Source organism: Pezoporus occidentalis, unplaced genomic scaffold, assembly GCF_034315485.1.
Source record: "Pezoporus occidentalis ecotype Australia unplaced genomic scaffold, CSIRO_AGI_Poc_V1 ctg99, whole genome shotgun sequence".
Lineage (NCBI taxonomy): Eukaryota > Metazoa > Chordata > Aves > Psittaciformes > Psittacidae > Pezoporus > Pezoporus occidentalis.
In genome coordinates this window covers 2,074,616-2,093,942 of record NW_026916358.1, presented here as the reverse complement: position 1 = coordinate 2,093,942, position 19,327 = coordinate 2,074,616, and the positions used below count along the sequence as shown (strand labels likewise).

The 19,327-nt window shown below is 42.3% G+C and overlaps 1 protein-coding gene across 2 annotated transcripts in view; it reads right to left on the bottom strand.

Annotated features, from left to right (window-relative positions):
• UXS1 (UDP-glucuronate decarboxylase 1) overlaps nt 1-13,872 on the bottom strand; it is a 60,552-nt gene extending 46,680 nt beyond the window's left edge. Inside the window, exon 1 of one of the 2 annotated variants that reach the window (XM_062606990.1) lies at nt 13,698-13,872. In XM_062606990.1, coding sequence (XP_062462974.1) covers nt 13,698-13,794 — 97 coding nt within the window. In that variant the 5' untranslated portion in view covers nt 13,795-13,872. The remainder of the gene's footprint in view (nt 1-13,697) is intronic. The other variant, XM_062606989.1, reaches the window with a different exon arrangement.
• Between the last annotated feature and the right edge of the window lie 5,455 nt (nt 13,873-19,327).

Genomic DNA, 19,327 nt, shown 5'->3' with positions numbered 1-19,327 from the left:
AACTAGACTATTCTAGTACACACCGGGAATTATCTGACCACAGTAAAACAGCAGATACACTTCTCTGATCATTACCCCCACAGTATATTACATACACAAAACACACAAGACTTCTCTGAAATATAATTTGCCATTGCACACAGATTAAAGAAAACAGAACTTTGAATTTGTTTATTAGGGCTATTGAAAAAAAAAAACAAACACCCAAAACCACCCAAAAACTGGCAAGAGCAAGAAGAGAGTCCCATAGACCTGAACTACACAAGCTGGAAACTACAGACTGACAGCAGTAAAGAACTGCATGCTACAGGCAATAGTCTCAAGAGGTGCCACAAGAGTCCTGCACTAAAAGTAGCAAAGGTTTGTGTGCATATGCATTCTCTCTCTAAATATGTATTGTGATGCAGACACAAAAGGTACCTAAGCAATATAACCAAATGCCTCACTAAGTAAGACAAGCTCACTTACTAAACTGCTTGCATAGGAAAAGAATGTTAAGGAAGACAAACTGCAGTATAAAATTTTAAGCAGCAAACATGTATCATTGGTTTATGTGTGTTTATGAAAAAACTTCATCTGCCCAATTCTGGATACTTATAAGATCCACGTAGACACTTTTAAGATTCAGCTGAACGGGCTGCTAGAACGTCTAGTCTAGGTCATACTTTGCCTGAAATGTTGGAACAGATGATCCTTGAGGTCCCTTCCAATCTGGTATTCTCTGACTCTATAATTTATTTTCTACTAGGAAAAAAAAACAAACTTTTGAAACTGTTCAGGAGTTAAGTGATTACACAGACCATTAGAACACCGATTTTCCTTTTAACTTTCAACTAGGACACAGAACATGGTTTAAAGTGGAAAAATAAGACAAACAAGCTACACTACAGAGTTGACAACTTCAGACTGTGAAGACGAACAAGGTTAATATTGGAACAGTTACATAAGGGACTCTGCAACAGTAACTGATACAGGAAATATACCCCAAATATCTCCAGAAAAATCATTCTGTAATTGCTTTTTAAGAGATAAGACCCAACCTAAGGATCCAAAGTACTCTGAGTCTTAAGGAGGATGAGTAGCTTATACGCAGTACTAACATACATATAGAAAAATTCTGAAGTGTTCTCAGTTTTGGTAAGCTGTGCTTCAGGTCTCAAGTAGCAGCTAATGAAGTATTGTGCCTAGATTTAGGCTTTGCACATACCCTTTCATGATTATTATTGATCTCAAGCAGACAGATGAGGCGTTGCAGAAACAAGAGAACAAAAAAATGCTGCTACAGCCACTGGCACCTCCCAGGCAAGACAAGAAAGGAAACATATCCAGGGAAGACAAGCGATGATGCAGTAATGCAGTCACTGTCCCACTCTTTAGGGGATGGCAAAGCTACTGAACTGTCTTTAACTACTGAGTTATTCAAATAGTTACTTAAATGAACCCATGACAGACTATTAAACAAACTGTGGAGGGCACTGTGGTATTTGTGGGTGTACCATAAAACTTCTGTGATCTTCTGGGACAAGATAAGGAGGTTTTATATTAGAACGGATGATAAATAAAATCCAACTGAATTTAAAGAACACTGTGGATTTTATGTTAAATAGATAAATTCTTTAGGAAGAAAGGATACAGAGTTGAGCACTGAACTGAATTCAAGTTATTTACCCTCTGGGTAGGATACTAGAATTATTTCTGATAACATTAATGGAAATAATTTTAATTTTTTTTTCCAGGCAATGATGACCATCTGGCAACTACAGGTACAGAATTCTTAAGTTAAACATTACTCAGCAATCCTTAAAATCAGTTATTTTTCAGGGCTGCAGAAACCCCTACAAAGAGCAGTGTATTAGTTACACGGTGGCAGGAAACATCTGGGCTTAGGTGGTGAAACAGGAATTGATGAAAAATGTGCTGCCAGCTGCACCACATATACCACCCTGACAGTTTTGTTGCAGAGACAGTGCAGCTACATTTCATACAGGAAACTGGCTTCCTAAGGAAACATGTTAATTGTGTGTGCCTAGCGTTCACAGCAGAGTAGGGGAGGTAAGAAAGGCATCTGTGTACTTCCAGAAACACTGTGCTTGATATTCCAGTTCTACGGGAGTAAATGACCTTCCATTAAGCTTCCAGGAAGCATCTTTTTGTACCATTGCAAAAAAAGAATGAAACTGCAAAATGAAGTACATAGGAAATACCACATGGAGGAATCTGAAGAACCCCAAAGTATCTCTCACATCCAGAGATGCTGCAGAAACTCTCTTGAACATACTGCCCTCACAAAGGATTCTGAACGCACAATGCTAAGGAGGATCTCTAATATTACTTTGTGTTCACATACAGCTTATGTCAAGGTTGAAGGGATGAGGCAAAGTTTTGCACCTTGCCCTAAGGCGAGGTGTAATTAAGTTTTTGTTGGTTTGCTTTGTGTTTTTTTTCCCTAAATGCACATCACAATTGTTTATATAATGGGCTTACACAGCTGCAGAACCAGCAGTACATGACTCTATGGCTTAAAGAGGATTTCCTTCATTTGTCACTTCCTTGCCCCAAAGGTTATGCCAAGGCCACTGTGACATTTCAGCCAGAATGATGAAAACACATTAAAGCAAGCGGGCCCAAACCCACAAGCAGAATGATGAGAATTACAAGCCTAAATCCGACCTGAAAACCCTCACAGGCACCAAGTTCGGCACCAAAAGCTGCAGACGTGAATGGTTAAATAAAGCTTCCATATCAGCGAGGTCAATGATCAGGCACTACACATAAACCCAGGTTTTAAAAGCATCAGACTCTTCATAAATCCAGTTTGAGCAAATACTAATATAACTGAGCACCTCAATGCAAAAGCCAGTCTCAAACAAAACAAAAAAACAAAAAAAAAATACAATTTAAAAAAAAAATCCAACTCTAAGGCCAAATCTTGTAAGCAAAAGGTATTCATCCAGGATTAACAGCTCTATGCCAATTCTCAAACAGTAGAGATTTAAAACCCTCATCTTCCACGGCCACACACAGTACATAGTCCATGAAGAACTTTCTATTCATTCAACTAGAGAGCATTCCTGGGCAGAGCATCTTCCTGCCATCTACTGCAAGGGAATAATCCATGATTTACTGGGACTAGAGAGGCAGAAGCATGACCTGTAACCAAACAATTAAGACACTCACCTAACAAGAGAGAAGAAACAGAAGTTCTCTTTATTCCCTCAAAGACTATTTGCAAACCTTACCCAATGACTGATTAAGGCAGTGGTAAATTGCCATTAGATAAGATATCAGAATTATCTGGGTTGTTTTAAGACACATGAAAGCCTGGTTTAATAACCTGTAAGAAAAGGTATAGTCCTATTTTGACTCTATGTTCTGGGTTGGGTTTTTCCCTCTGCATCCCTTCCATAAAATACTGGGAGCAATCATTTTTATTGCCACATTTTTGCAAGGATTAATTTCAAGTACAGTGAAGATACATCAGAGACATTAATCACTCCCACAGATGTTACACTTTAAAGTGACAGCTTCCAGAGAAGAATGACATGCCTTGGATGAAGCAATAAAGAGCTGTACTTTTAGAAGAGGAGATTTATTTCTTAAAGCCTTAATCAAAGTATTGTTATTAAAGAGGTATTTACATTTTGCCAACTAACATTAATCACCCATGTTTTCAGAAAACCCCAATCCTCTTTTTTGTTTGGTTTGTTGCTTGTTTTCTTTCCCCTCCAGCCTCTGAGAGATAAAGCTGTAACTATTTGGCAAGCACAACCCTACAGCAGAATTGCTGAAGACTTCCCAGACTTCTCAGAACAACCTTAAACAAGAGCCAGTCAGTCACAGCCAGGTGATGAATGGATTTCTTTCTAATGAATACATTTCTATTCCTAGAAACAGAAAGGTCTGTTCAGTTTTTCTAGAGAAGACCCTTTCTGAGATCATGCTGGATGCAGAGCAGTACAGTGATAGGCTGTTTTCAGGAAAGGAATATCCCAAGAGTTATCCTTTGGACACAAGTCAACCCTGCCTACATGAAGTCTAAAAAAAGAACCCAAACACTGACCCCCATCTGTTAAGTCATACTCAAAAAGGTACAACAGAAATCCCAAGCAGTTTGCTGTTGAGGATGCACTATTAAATGGACACTTCCCTATCTATCACAGCCAGACCTTTAGCTCTGACCAGCTGCACTTAATTGCAGGCAAGGGTTATTCTTCTTCAGAATATAAGGACAAGATGTATGCTTTTACCTGGATGTCTTTTGAGTCTGTAATCTGCAATAATACTTACTGCAGAGTTTTCTATAAAACACAGATTACTACTCTGAGAACCTTGCATGCTCTAATTAAGTAATCCACAATGGACTGGGGAACCAGAAAAATAACACTATTGCAATCTGTAGAGGAAAAAAAAAAAAAAAAAAGAGAATCTCAAAGGATAAGTCTTTTTTCTCTAGGTCTCTTTAAATGACATTAAGATAAAGTCACAGACTTTATGGCAGCGACAATAATAAACAGTCATGATCTGAAATTATTAGTGACAATATTCGTTTCATCATCACATACATTTTAAAACAGATGTGTTAAAAAGAGAGCTCATGATGCCCACTGAAATACAACTGTACCAAAACATCAATGCAATCTCTTTTAAACTAATTTTCTTTCCCAATGGCTTTGTTGTTTGCATTTTCAAGACAGTCGGTTAAAGAAATTTTTATACAAACTTTTATCTAAGTAGATATAGCTGAAAACACAGGATTTTTTCCTTGTATCACCCTCCTTACTCTGCTGATCATAAGAATAAAAAGAATACAAAATGATACTCATTTCAAACAGAGCTTACTATCAACAGAAACAGCATGAACTGAAATGCAGCTGTAACCTGAATTTCTAGAGTAAAATTGTAAGCTCTGAATGTCCAAAGTGAATTGCTTCAGCCAAACTTCCTATTTCAGAGGGATGCAGTATCATTCAAAACAGGGCTTTTTCCTTAAATCTGACTCTCCACTGTCACTCAGCAGCTTCAATCTCCTCGTAGAAATAAGCTTCCAGAGGAAAACTTGACAAAAGAAAAGTAGGCGAAGGGAACTCAGAACGTTTATTACTACAGATGCATTAAATTCTTAATTTGATTTGCAGATCTCAATCAGATCTGTAATTAAAGAAAAAAAACAGTTTTCTTTAAGAAGCTATTATTTCCCAAACAACATCCTTGTTGCTGAGTTGGCTGCATGAAAAGAGTTGCAGTCAGTGGTTCAATGTCCAAAGGCATATCAATCATAAGTGGCATCCCTCAGGAGTCTGTACCATGACTGGTACTGTTCAGTATCTTTATTAATGACCCAGTGGGATTAAGTACACCCTCAGCAAATCTGCAGATGATACTGAGCTGAGTGGGCAAATATGAACCTCATGAAGTTCAATGAGGCCAAGCACAAGATTCTGCACCTGCATCAGGAGGGCAATCATATCAGTACAGACTAGGTTACAAATGGACTGAGGGCACCCTGCAGAGAAGGGCCTGAAGATACCGGTGGAGGAAAAATTAAACATGAAGTGGCAATGTGAGTTTATAGCCTAGAAAGCCAACCACAGCCTGGGCTGCATCAACAGAAGCATGGCCACCTGACCAAGGGAAGTGATTCTGCCACTCCACTCTTGTGAGACCCTACCTGCAGTACTGTCTTCAGCTCTGAGGAACCCAGTACAAGAACATGGACCTGTTGGAGTGGGTCCAAAGGGAGGCCACAAAGATGGTCAGATGGCTGGATCATCTCTGCTACGGAGACAGGCTGAGAGAGTTGGGGTTGATCAGCCTGGAGAAGACAAGGCTCTGAGGAGACTTACTGGAGCCTTTCAGTACTTAAAGGGGGTTTATAAGAACAAGAAAGAGAAACTTTTTACCACGGCCTGTAGGGATAGCACAAGGAGTAACGATGTTGGAAGACAGCAGACTTAAATTATACACAAGAAAGCAATTCTTTACTATGAGGGTGGTGAGACACGGCACAGGTTGCCCAGAGAAGTTTTGGATGCCCCATCCCTGGGAGTGTTCAAGGAGCAACCTCATCTAGTGAAAGATGTCCCTGTCCACAGCAGGGCACTGGAACTAGATGATCATTAAAGGTCCCTTACAATCCAATCCATTCTATGACTTGGCCAATGCATTTCAAACTGCATTTTGTAGTCTAGATTCCATAATAATAAAAAAAAAAAACAACTGTATCCTATCTGTACTTCCAGTAATTTGTTAATTTGCTTTAGAAAATTATTATACTGATGACAGCATGTTGCAATATTAATGGAAATAAAAACATACAACTACTAATCATGACTTTACATTACAGACTGTCACCTTCCTGGGTGAAGCTTATGATTATGCCTTTGGGGAATGTACAATAACTTGAATATTAAAAAAAAAATCTACTCCTTTGCTATGTCTATATAGATTTCTGTATGGCAAGCAGTTCTTCCTGTTGTATTTCCGGAACTGATGTCTTCAAAAGTAAAGTTCCTGCTCCAAATCAAAAACAACAGATAAGAACTGTAGCTTTTCCTACATGAAAAGTACCCTAGATACAAGGATACATGGCTTTCTGAAGGTGAAGATGCTCTCTCTTCAACTTGGAGAACATCACTCTATGTCAAGTCCTCAGCTAGTCATCACCTAGCAAAGCAGAGGCAGTATAGTTACCAGCATGCTTTTATACCTTCTCTGAAGAAGGAACACTTAAGCTTTGGCAAGCTGATACACTCCTACAGCTGTGAGATATAACATTATGCAAATTTTCTTTCTTTACAAGAGTTAATGGACCTTCATACTGGATGGGAAGCTAATCATGAATACTTACTCTAAAATTTCAGACAGCATCATCACTTCATGACTGAACTCTGTTCTTCGTTTCCCAAATGGCGAATTTTTTCCAAATCTACTGTGAAGTACTTTTTCCAGTTCTCTGTTCAGTGTTTCTACTCCTTCACATCTCATATCTTTAGCACATCATCCTTTACCACTACTCATCCATTTTTTCTCGATTCATCATATTTTGCCACATATAAGTAATGCACTCCAATTGTTAATTACTACAAACAAAACAAAAAAAATCCAGTATTTACAACACAAAAAAAAAAAACAGAATGCAATCCACTCCTCTCTCCCCAGGATACACAAATGATAAGTTGAAAACCACCAGCTGCAACTAAACTCTACTTCGGCAGAGTTAGTTGAACTCTTTTTTTACAGAAAAGCAACAAAAATAGAAATGATGGAGAAGCATTTCCCACTTTGTAAAAACAGAGGGGAAAGAAGATGAAAGCTCTAAGAGTCTCTTTGTGCTTGAGTAGAATGATGACAGCATCAGCTCCTGCACATGCAACAGAGAATACAAATACTAAGTGGATATAAAATATTAAAGACAAATACCAAAGACAAATATTAAATGGAGATAAGCTGGGAACTGTAAGGGTGGAAATGGCTAGCAAAGCAGAGCTGGAGTCCATCTATTCCTGACAAACTCAACTGAATCCTGAACAAATTTTCCTAAGCTACAAGGCTTTGGCAAGTTGGAAGTCTGACAAGCAGAGAACTGGAAGCTGTTGAAGACAGCAAACCTATCTGCATAAACCCACAGATGAAAGGCAGCTCTGCAGGACATGAAGACAGCAAGCAAATATTTTTGGTTTGTTTTTTTTTTTTTTTGTGGAGAATTCATGGCATGTTAACACAAAAAGCAGGCAACCCTGATGTCACATCAGACCACTTCTAACTCTTCCATGGTCAGTCAATCCTTCTGTCAAGTTGGAAAAAAACAGCGGAAGAAAGATTTCTGGTATCCTCCACAACAGTGCTGAATAACTTTCAGACAGCTAGCCTGAATCAATAGGACAGGACCAAATTTGCATTTATTTTTCTATTATGAAAAGTGAAAGTAAAAGCTTATCAGAACACAACTTTAAGTAGCATTTAGCCTTTGAGCACATGCAAGACAAGCAACATGCAAGGGGCTGGTAAGATTCAAACTGAAAAGCTTACTCACACCTACACATACTGAGAAGAACACATTACATTGTTCCTGCCTGATGGAAATTTGACAAAAAAAAAATGGCTAACCTTGTAAAACAAAGGATAAAAGCCATGGAAACCAATAATGCTGGGATAAATCAAACCAGTACACTGCAGGAAGTATTTCCCTCACATTATTTTGACATTTTAAGTTGTTTCAGTAGCTGTGCTGCAGTTTATCATAACAAGGTACCAAGGTCTTAATCCCAGATCTCATGACAACACCCTATTATTCCTTCTTTCTTGCCTTGGAAAAGGCACAAGACTACTGACATACTTCCAGAGAACTATGAAAAATGAGGTGATTGGTGACAGCCAGCATGGCTTCACTAAGTGCAAATCATGCCTGGCTAATTTGTCGGCCTTCTATGATGGGACTACAGAACTGAGGGATAGAGGAAGAGCAGCCGACATCATCGACCTGGATTTGTGCAAGGCATTTGACACTGTCCCACATGACACCCTTGTCTCTAAACTGGAGACACATACACTTGATGGATAGACCTCCCAGTGGATAAAAAATTGGCTGGGTGGCTGCCCACAAAGAGTTGCAGTCAATGGCTCAATGTCAATGTGGACGCCAGTGACAAGCAGTGTCCCTAATGGGTCAGTCTTGGGACCAATCCTGTTCAAAATCTTTGTCACATGGACAGTGGGATTGAGTGCACCCTCAGCAAGTTTGCCAATGATACCAAGCTGTGTGGTTCGGTTGATACGCTGGAGGGAAGGAATGCCATCCAGAGGGACCTTGACACTCTTGTGAGGTGGGCTGATGCCAGCCTCAGGAAGTTTAACCATGCCAAGTGCAAGGTCCTACACCTGCATCAGGGAAATCCCAGGCACATCTACAGGTTGGGCAGAGAAGAGATTCAGAGCAGCCCTGTGGAGAAGGACTTGGGAGTGTTGGTCAATGAGAAACTGAACATGAGCCTGCTTCAGTGTGTGCGCACAGCCCAGAAAGCCAACTGTATCCTGAGCTGCATCAAAAGGAACGTGACCAGCAGGTCAAAGGAGGTGATCCTGCCCCTCTACTCTGCCGAGACCCCATTTGGAGTACTGCATACAGTTCTGGTGTCCTCAACATAAAAAGGACATGGTGCTGTTGGAGCAAGTCCAGAGGAGGCCACAAGGATGATCAAGGGACTGGAGTACCTCCCATACAAAGGCTGAGAAAATTGTGGCTGTTCAGCTTGGAGAAGAGAAGGCTGTGTGGAGACCTCACAGCAGCCTTCCAGTATCTGAAGGGGGCCAACAAGGATGCTCAAGAGGGTCTCCTCATCAGGGACTGCAGTGATAGGACAAGGGGTAATGGGTTAAAAGTTAAACAGGGGAAGTTCAGGTTAGATATAAGGAAGAAGTTCTTTACTGTGAGGGTAGTGAGACACTGGAACAGGTTGCCCAAACAAGTGCTAAATGTTCCATCCCTGGCAGTGTTTCAAGGCCGGGTTGGACAGGGCTTTGAGCAACCTCATCTAGTAGGTGTCCCTGCCCGTGGCAGATGGGCTGGAACTAGTTGATCTTAAGGTCCTTTCCAATCAAAATCATTCAATGGTTCAATGCTGGGATCTACATACGAGCGAACAGAACTGTTCTACTTTACTAGCTCTTTATTTTCATTAAGAGCATGCAACTCCCTTGTTATACCAGGACATCAGTAGACTATTTACAGTAGCATCAAGATTAAAACAAACTATGCAGATTGATGAGCTCTGGTTTTTAAATCCCAGCTAGAAGATTTTACAGTGTTACTTCCAACTTCAATAAAGTCCTGATTCTACAATGCCAGCTGCACCAAAGCATCTCAGTATATCCATATAAAGCTGAATAAACATTTAAATCTTCAAAGGGAATGAGTTTAAGGTATCTGTTATACAAACCCACAAACAGGTGGGTTTTAAAAAAAAAAAAACTTTCAGCCTGCATCTCTGTTACTCATACTGCAGTGACACTGATTTTTTTTAACAATATCTATTTAATTGATTGCTGTTATGATATGTCCACATTTCTCACTACAGACAACAAAAATCAATTAAATCTACTTCACTTGTATTTATAATCACCTCACGTTCTTAAGCTGTGGTTTCACAACGGCTTCCAGATGATGCAAGTGCAGCCCATGACTGAAAGGATTTGTTTCAATCCACCTCCACATAACCCCCACCTCCTTTTTAAAGCACTAGCACTCCTGCAGTATCTTGCTGGTGGTTAAATCAGAAAAAACACTGTGGCAGAAGACTCTGTCCCTTTAAAAAGTGCAACAAAAATTCAACCTTTGGCCAGGGCTTCCCAGTATAGGTGGCACAGTATAGCCTTGTAACATCTACAGAAGGATATAGCAATGCAAGTGAATCAACCAAGCTCATCCTGAGAATAAAATAAAGTAGCATTCTACCACACTAGATTCAGAGCAATTCAGACAGCTTGCTAGCTGCATTATCTCTAGACTCACTGATCTGGGTGATGGGGAACAAAATCACCCCTTTCACTCAGGGCCTACAGATAAACTCTGTCACTTCAATTCTGCCAGCGAACAACTGCTAAAGTTACAACTGCTTTTAACTTCCTCCTGCATAGAAATGCTCATTTTGAGTTCTATTTTTATATACACAAACTATGCATAGTACACAGTTTCAAGTGAACAATTTTTTTTACTTAATAATTAAGTAAATATTATTAATAATAATACTTAAAGAAATAAGAAATATTACTTTATCTCAAACCCAAATGTAAAGTAAGGATCCTTCTTATTCCCTAAAGAAACCAGCAAATCCATAAAAAGAGTTCTAAGTACCACGAACCTGACTGTGCACCTCATGTCAGGGTGGTACTTTAACCCAAGTCAACAAGACTCCTTAGGTGAGAGACAAGCACTGTAGACCTGCAAAGCACATGACAGCAATGTTGCCAATAGCACTCACAGCTGACCATTTCATCACTGCACCACCTCCTCAGTTGCACCAAAACAGCTTTCTGAATGCCCACACTGTCAAATGGTTATAACCTAAATTACAACCTTAGTCCACACCAGTTCCTTTACATATCACAGAAATTTAAGTCTTTGTACATGCCGGATGCTGGTGGGAAATGGAGGATGTGAAGCAGGGATACCTAAACCAGCCTGGCCATCTAACACCATGCACTGTGAAACTACCAAGAGAGTCACTCAATGAGTCTTAAGAGCAAGACAGCTGAGTGCCTTTCAATTGACTGTAAGCTCTTCCTTTAGTTTGCAGACTCTCACAGAGAGATTCTTTAGGCACATTTGTAACAAATTTGTATTCAAAGGCAGAAGCTTTTTATGAAATAAAACACTTTTTCTAAAAAGATGTTCCCTAAACATTCTCTCAGGGTTTCACAGATAACCTGACAAAATGGCACTATCAAAAAAGTCCTGTCTTCCAGTTCATAAAAAAGTAATGTACTTGCCAACTATTTCATTCCCCGTAACATAATGTGCTCCAAACCCAATTCCCCCTGCACTAACACTGAATGGAAATTCATGGCAAGAAGGTGCACAGCCTAAAAACACTTAGTCACTTGGAGAGTATTTGAGATAGAAGGAATGTAAGAAGTGCCAGCACATACACCTACACCAGCAGCTCAGTTTTCTCAGATGCTGTGCTATTTTAGTCTGGCATTATCTGACTGCAACCAGAGCAGAGGGATGATTCAGTAATATTGCAAGGAGTACACTTTTAGGATAGGGGGATGGATCATAATCTCTTCCACAGAAAACAAAAACCAGTCTCTCTAGAATCTATTATATCATCAGCATCTGCTAACATACTTTATTGAAGATGCCAGAGCCATAACTAATGATTCCATTACTTTTGCCCACTAGTCAAAAGATTGCTGTGGTTTTCAATCTGACACATTAGATTTGCAAAAACCTTACTCACATCAGACACCAACCTCTTCCCTTTTCAAGCTACTTTTTGCCACATTGCTCTGCAGTCCCTCTCCTCCATTTTTCTTTCCTGAATCCCAAAGAACAACCAGGAACAAGCAGTGAGAAGACTTCTATGACTTACAGCGCAAACAACAAAAATCACATGGTGCTTTTTTTTTTCTTTCTTAAGGCTTTTACTCATAAAGCTAGAAAGCAAGCACCAACTACCGTACACAGAATGTAATAAATAGCCAGGTCCTAATGACCATGTCAACTGCCACTCAATTCCCGTATTTCCACAGCAGCCTATTAACTTTATTTTCAAAATTAAGTATTATTTTTGGCAAAACAGCAAAATCTTTAAAAATAAGAAAATACATTAAGCTGTCCCTGCTTCAGTACACATGGAACCTGAAGTCACCTGGACAAACTGTCCTAAGAGTCAGAGCTGGCACACAACTTCAGTGATAACAGCAGTACTTAGTAATGAGGTCCTGCAAACGCAGTAAATATGGTAGTAAAGGGAATTCCTATGTTGTGTTTGTGGGGTAGGAAACACCACCCCTTCTGCCGATTACTTCAGCTGTACCTCCCAAACGCAAAGGGAGGATCCTAAATCCAATGCACGCACCCATCACCAAAGCTAGCTCACCTATATGTGTTGTGAAGCATCAAGAGAATCACTTGTCCCTAGCTAAGCTGACAAAGCATCCAAGATCCTTCCTCATGATGTGTCATCTACATAAAATCTATCCAAGTCTAAAAATAAGCCAGGCTAACGTAAACTAAATATGAAAAAATGTAACAGAAAAACCTGGACAAGAAAGGGAAGAGAGGTGACAGAATGGCATTATAAATCCTAGACTCCATCTGACTCATTCCTAATAATTGAAGCCATAAACATCCCTGTCAGTGGTTATTCTTCACAAACACCTTTGTGCCTCTCTTCAGCCTCTTTAAGACTCCAGCTACGTGCTGAGATAATAAACAAAACAAACCCCTATTTATTTAGCCTCCAAAGGACACCGAAGGATATCTTTTTTTCTTTGCAATAACCAGACACGAGGCCTGCCCTGGAAAACTTCCTCGCCGGCTCACCTCACGCAGCTACCTGGTTACGATTAACGCGGGCTACGCGTGCTCTGGGGAGCGGCTACGGAAACGCTGACTCCTTGAGCCACGTCTCGCTCACACGGCTCCCCCCGGCCTCACCGCCCGGGGCTCGGCCCAAAGGCCGGCTGCCTGCCGCAAGGCGCCGGCGGGCCCCGGTCGCCCCTGCCCGTGAGGCACAGAGGGGAAGCCGGAGGAGGCCGCCCGCAGAGCGAAAGCCACCGCTTCCCGCAACGGCCGCTGAGGGGGCAGGAGGGGGAGGCAGGTCTTCCCCTCACAAGCCATCGGGCCGGGGCAGGGGAAAGATGCCTGGCAGGGTGCCCGGCCGACCCGGCTGCCCCGGGCGCCCTCCGCCACGGCCTAGCCGCCTGCTCGCCACACTCGGGAAAGTTTCAGCAGGGCGGGGAGGCGACGGGAGGAACGGAGCCGGCAGCCCGGGGCGCGGGGAGCCCCCTTCCCCGCCCGGGTCAGAGCAGCCACGCTGCGGCGCCTCGCAACCGGGCAACTCAACGGGGATCCACCACAATCTCCTCCTCCTCTTCCCCGCGAGCGGCAGAGGACACGGGGAGCGGAGGGTACCGGGCCAATGGGCAATGAATGGCGGGGCCATACCCGTCCCCAGCCCCCGGTGCTCACTCACAAGCGACATAGGCGATGAAGGCGATCCCCATGAGCAGCTTCATCCTCCTGCGGTTGATGGCGGTCAACAGGCGCAGCACCGGCCCCTTGCTCACCATGCCCCGCCGCAGCGGCACGCACCGCCCGTCGGACGCGCCACCGGGCTCGCGCACGCGGGAGGCCACCCACCGCTCGGCTCGGCTCCGCTCGCCTCCCCCGGCCCGGGTTGCCCGGGAACAACCCGCGCAGGCGCAACAGCGCCCGCTCGCTCGTCCGCCCGCTCTCCCTCTCTTCTCCTCCTCCTCCACCGCCTTCCCCCACGCCGTCGATGCGGCCGACGACGCATGCGCGGGGCGATATGGGGAGTGGTGTGAGCGCCACCAGGGGGCGGTGCCCGGGGGGGGGTGAGGCGTTAGGGGGGTGTGTGTGTGTGTGTGTGTGTGTGTGTGGGTGTGGGTGTGGGTGTGTGTGTGTGTGTGTGTGTGTGTGTGTGTGTGTGTGTGGGTGTGGGTGTGTGGGTGTGTGGGTGTGTGTGTGTGTGTGGGTGTGTGGGTGTGTGTGGGTGTGGGTGTGTGTGTGTGTGTGTGTGTGTCTGTGTGTGTCTGTGTGTGTCTGTGTGTGTCTGTGTGTGTGTGTGTCTGTGTGTGTGTGTGTGTGTGTCTGTGTCTGTGTGTCTGTGTGTGTGTCTGTGTGTCTGTCTGTTTTGCTGGGGTTTTGGTTGGAGGCCTCTTCCCACAGAGTGTGTCTGAGGAGCGGGAAGCGGAGCCGCTGCCGCTCCCTAACCCTGGCCTCGTCTTTCAGGGTGCTTCGGAGGGCTTGGTCACCTGTTGCCTCCCGGCGTGCTCACCACTCCTAGGGTGGTGACCTACCGGGACCGAGACGCAGGCAGGGGCACACGTGTGGGTACAGTGTGTGTCACGGTGTCACCTTCTGTGCTCGGTATGTTGAAAGCGCCGTTTGCCACATCCTAAATGTGCTTTCCATGCTGCACGCGGTTCTTTGCCATGATAAATGAAGAACAGGGTTATTTTGTCCGCTGAAGTTCATGAATTTGCGTGTGTTTAGTATAACAAGATTGCAGTTACTTTCAAATGACTTATAATCGTTAGGGTTGAAAGAGACCTCTGCCGATCATCCAGTCCGAGGAAGCAAGGTAGTATCCAGTAGCAGTAGCAAGGCAGGGCTACCTAGAGCAGGTTACACAGGAATGTATCCAGGTCGGTTTTGAATGTCTCCAACGAGGGAGGCTCCACAACCCCCCTTGTCCACCTGTTCCAGTGCTCTGCCATCCTCAGTGTAAAGAAGTTCTTCCTCACACTTCTTGCATTTTAGTTGATGGCTGTTTCTCCTTGTCCTGTCGCTGGGCACCAGCCTCCTGGCACCCACCTTTGAGATATTTATATGCGTTAATGAGATCCCCTCTCAGTCTTCTCTTCTCTAGACTAGGAGACAGCTCCCACCGTCTCTCCTCATAAGAGAGGTGCTCCAGACCTGTAATCATCTGTGTGGCCCTAATGAAATGAAAATCTTGAATTTTAAATGAAGAATTGGAGATTTATTTTTTTTTGCCCTAAAGTTCATGAATTTGCCTCTGTTTAGGATAACAAGATTGCAGTTACTTTAAAATGATTTAAATTTCTACTGTAACTTCCACCCAAAGTTCCTGTGGCCTGTTGCAAACTGCAGGCTCATATTTGCCTGGAACGGTAGGCACCTTGCTCACATGCCAAAGCATGTTCCCCTGCCAGAAAAATACACCCACTTAATCTGAAGAGAGCTCTTTCTTCCACAACACAACCTTCCCTCTGAGTCGTATGGCCTTCACACAATTTCTAAGGGGTATTCTTTCTCATACTCATCTTCCACAGGAGAAGACTGCAAGAACAAGGGTTCTTGAATTAAATGACTAGATTCAATCATTTAATTTCAGTATAGAAACACAGCTTGTTTACACCACAGAAACTGTGACCTTGGCCAAACAGAGACTCATCCAGTTGATAAGAGTTAACCCACCCTTCTTAGGAGGGGTAAAGTCAGTCAAATGTGTGAGTCTTAGAAGGGTAAGTGCAGGAAGGTGCTGTACAGAGTGATTAAGAATATCCCCCTGTGGCCCAGCAAGGTGAAGTGACTTTATTCAGGAAGCCTTAATAATTGAAGTTTCCTCATGCCTAACCCTGTGCTTTGATTATAAGGCCACTCCTTTCCTCTTGACTTTTGTTTCCTCTGCTTTGTATCCGATATACTTTACTTGCCTGTTAATTCCACTGCTTGTAGCTATGTGGAGAAAAGGGAATAAACATATCACCATCTAAAACACAATCTAGCACCAAATTTATCTGCGTAGTAATCACTCAAATAGTAAGAGTTTTTATAGAAGGAGTAAATTTGGCCTTCAAAAATCTATAGCTGAACAGCATTGCAGGAAAGCTAGACAGTATTACAAGAGTATTATCCCCACCCTGCACCTCTAACTCCCATTGTTTTCAGTTAGGATTTTCCATACTGGTATCTGCATGCACAATACTAATTCCACAAGCCTTTAGGGGTAGGCAAGACACTTTTAACAGTTGCCCTGCCCTAAGCTAGGCTGCACAATCCATGACTTTAGCAAGTTGCCCACATAAGACACCTTGCTTGGCTCCATGCTGAGTGTTGAGGCCAATTTTGCTGCAGAAACTTGTTGACACAGGCTGTAATCCATGAAGATGAGAGCAAAGGAGCACGATCCTATATGGAACTTTAGGGTGAAGACTCGAACCCTGTGGGAAGCAGCCTGACCATGCTCTCTGCAGGGCCAGCTGTTTGTCATGCATGACACTGGGGCCAGCTGTGTTAATGTATCTCTCCAAGTGAGATGGAACCTATCTAATTTAACTTAATGGGGGGTAAGTGTAAGTCCCCCATTATATCTGAACTGTAACTATAGGCATGTATCTTGTAAGTACTATGTTGTCACATGGTGGCCAACAGCAGGGACACATTTCAAGATATATCTGGTCACATTCACAACCTTATGCTATGGCACCAAGAGCAGAGGTTCTGGTATGTAGTGGCTGCTAAATGTGCCAAGAGAGAGACTGAGGAATGATACAGTTTTGAGTGCTGACTTTTAGGAGTGTGCTATAGATCAGGAAGCTAACATCTGTCTGCCTTCGGGTCATTATCTTAATCAGACTGTGTGACCTCAGCTAATGTAATCCTCTCTGGGCTAGTTTGCAGGCAATATACCGTGTCTCCTGTACTACAGTTTTCATCTTTAGTTCTCAAAATGCTTTATGAGATCATTTTGATATTTTATTTTTTTTTTTCACTGAACCACAGCCTGTAAAAAGATGGAAGTTTTTAAATTACGGACTTTTTTAATGACTCTTTTTAATTATTAAAAATATGAATGTGCAGGTGTATCTACCTGAACAATCACTATAAACTTAGAATTCACAGCACCCCTGCAGTGTACTTTTCCTTGATACTGTATTGGAACCACGCAATTACCTAACTGTTGTTCCAAAACCGGGAAAAAATCCCCCAACAAACAACTGCCACAACTTGCATGAATTCAACCTGATCCTGCATGAGGGAGACTTTTCTGCAAGTGGAAAAATACAGGGATGATCTTATCCGCAGAGATGACACTCCACTGTATCATATGGGAGGCTGTAGATCCTGAACACTGAGACCCAACCAGAGACAACTGCTGTGTATGAAAGAAGGAAATGAGTTGAAAAGCACTGAAAAAAATGCAAAAGTAAACCCAAGCCATTACCATTACTATCATCTGTTGTAACTTTCGTCTCTAAGTTAGTTAAGTTTGGATGTAACCAAGAGTTGTACACATGCCCTTCCTCCGTTCGGTGGCCACTCCTCCTGCACTTTACAGCTAGTGATGCTTACCTGGGAGGAACTGTTCTGATACCATTCTCCTTTAGTAAATCTACAGGTGATTCTGTGGAGTAACACTGTTGTGCTGCCTAGGCACAGCAACTCAGTCATACAAAGCCCTAGCTAATCTTGAAAAACTAAGGGCATTCATGTATGCACATATGCACGGATAGTAAAAATGTTCTAAAAACATTGGAATGTGGATCTTTTTTGTTGTTGCTGTTAATTCTACTTTTCAGGACAGATCATCGTGAGGAAAGGGAACTCAGACAAAAATGAGTTAAAACTAGCAGTGTTTCTTTTCAGGGAAAGTTAGAATTTTGAAGGGTTGTGTGTTTTGTTTTATAATACTAATGAAAAGAGAACATGCAGTTCTGGGAACAGAGTCAATTATTTTAATATTAGCGTCTCAAAAGAAAAAGAAAGCTGCTAAGTGCCTCAGACAGTTATTATTTATTATTTGGATGGTGGTGGCAATAAACAGTGTCAAGTACAACTGGATCACAACTGTCCTATTATATGAATGCAAAATTGAGACAATCCCAGACCTTGAAAACATACAAATTAAGAGACAGATCACCCAGGGAATGTGAACAAACGAACAAGCAGGTGTCAAAGCATAGTATGAAAAACAACCACTTAAATACAGATTTTCAGAAATTAGCTGAATCATTTAATGATTTACATAGATATTTGCAAAGAATAAATTATAACATATAATAAAATGATTGTATTATAAACTACAGTGGAATCCATCTATTCTGTTAGCCAGTTTCATGAAGTATCATGTGGGAGTAGTCCCAAGATTTAATTCTGTAAAAGTCAGGGTTTCTTTTTACGTCAGGCACATAGAAACACAACATAGAACATAGAATGCTACTTAGAACTAAGTTGATTCAGGCTCCAGGCTTGAAATTGATATACTGACTAGGTTAAAAAAATGTCAAACAACATTTCTAAACTGACTGGTAGGTAGCATTACCTACATAAAGTACTTGTTCTTCATGAGGCATTTTTTTGCTGCAGTAGCTGAAGACTGCCTTGTACATTTTCAAAGTTCAGAAGAGATGCTCTACTTATCTCTCAGTAGATGCTCCACCTATTCTGAAAGCACAGAAGTCCATGTGCAAGATCCTCTGGTAATAGGTCAGAATGAAATAGCAGAGATAGTGGCTAAATTACTGATTATCAAAACTTGTGAACAGTGAGTTCCTCAAAGTTCTTTTATCATCCATCACAGAATCTAGAGGGGGTTTTTTAGGCTAGGTGAGCAAGTTGTTTTTTCACTGCTGTTTTACATTTCATAATTTCTCCAACCCCCTTGGAAATTTTTAATTGGCATCGTGCCACCATACAGCACTTGGGAAGCAGTGACTTTGAATGGAACTGTTTTGGGGGTTTTTAGGCTAGGTGAGCAAGTTGTTTTTTCACTGCTGTTTTACATTTCATAATTTCTCCAAACCCCTTGGAAATTTTTAATTGGCATTGTGCCACTATATAGCACTTGGGAAACAGTGACTTTGAATGGAACTGTTTTGGGTTTGTGTTGCAGAATGACTCTAAGAGCAGGACCATAGAGCCCTGGAGGACTGTGCGAGCAAGGCAGGGGGTGGCCCCCACAGGTAACTGGAGACCGGACATGGGAGGAGAACGTGGAGGAAGCTGTGTGGGGCTAAGCAATACTGTTGTGCCAAGAAGGAGGAGTGGCTGAATACCACTCCTATATATATGTGAACTGCATCACAAATAAAGTAGAAGTTTGCTTATCACCCA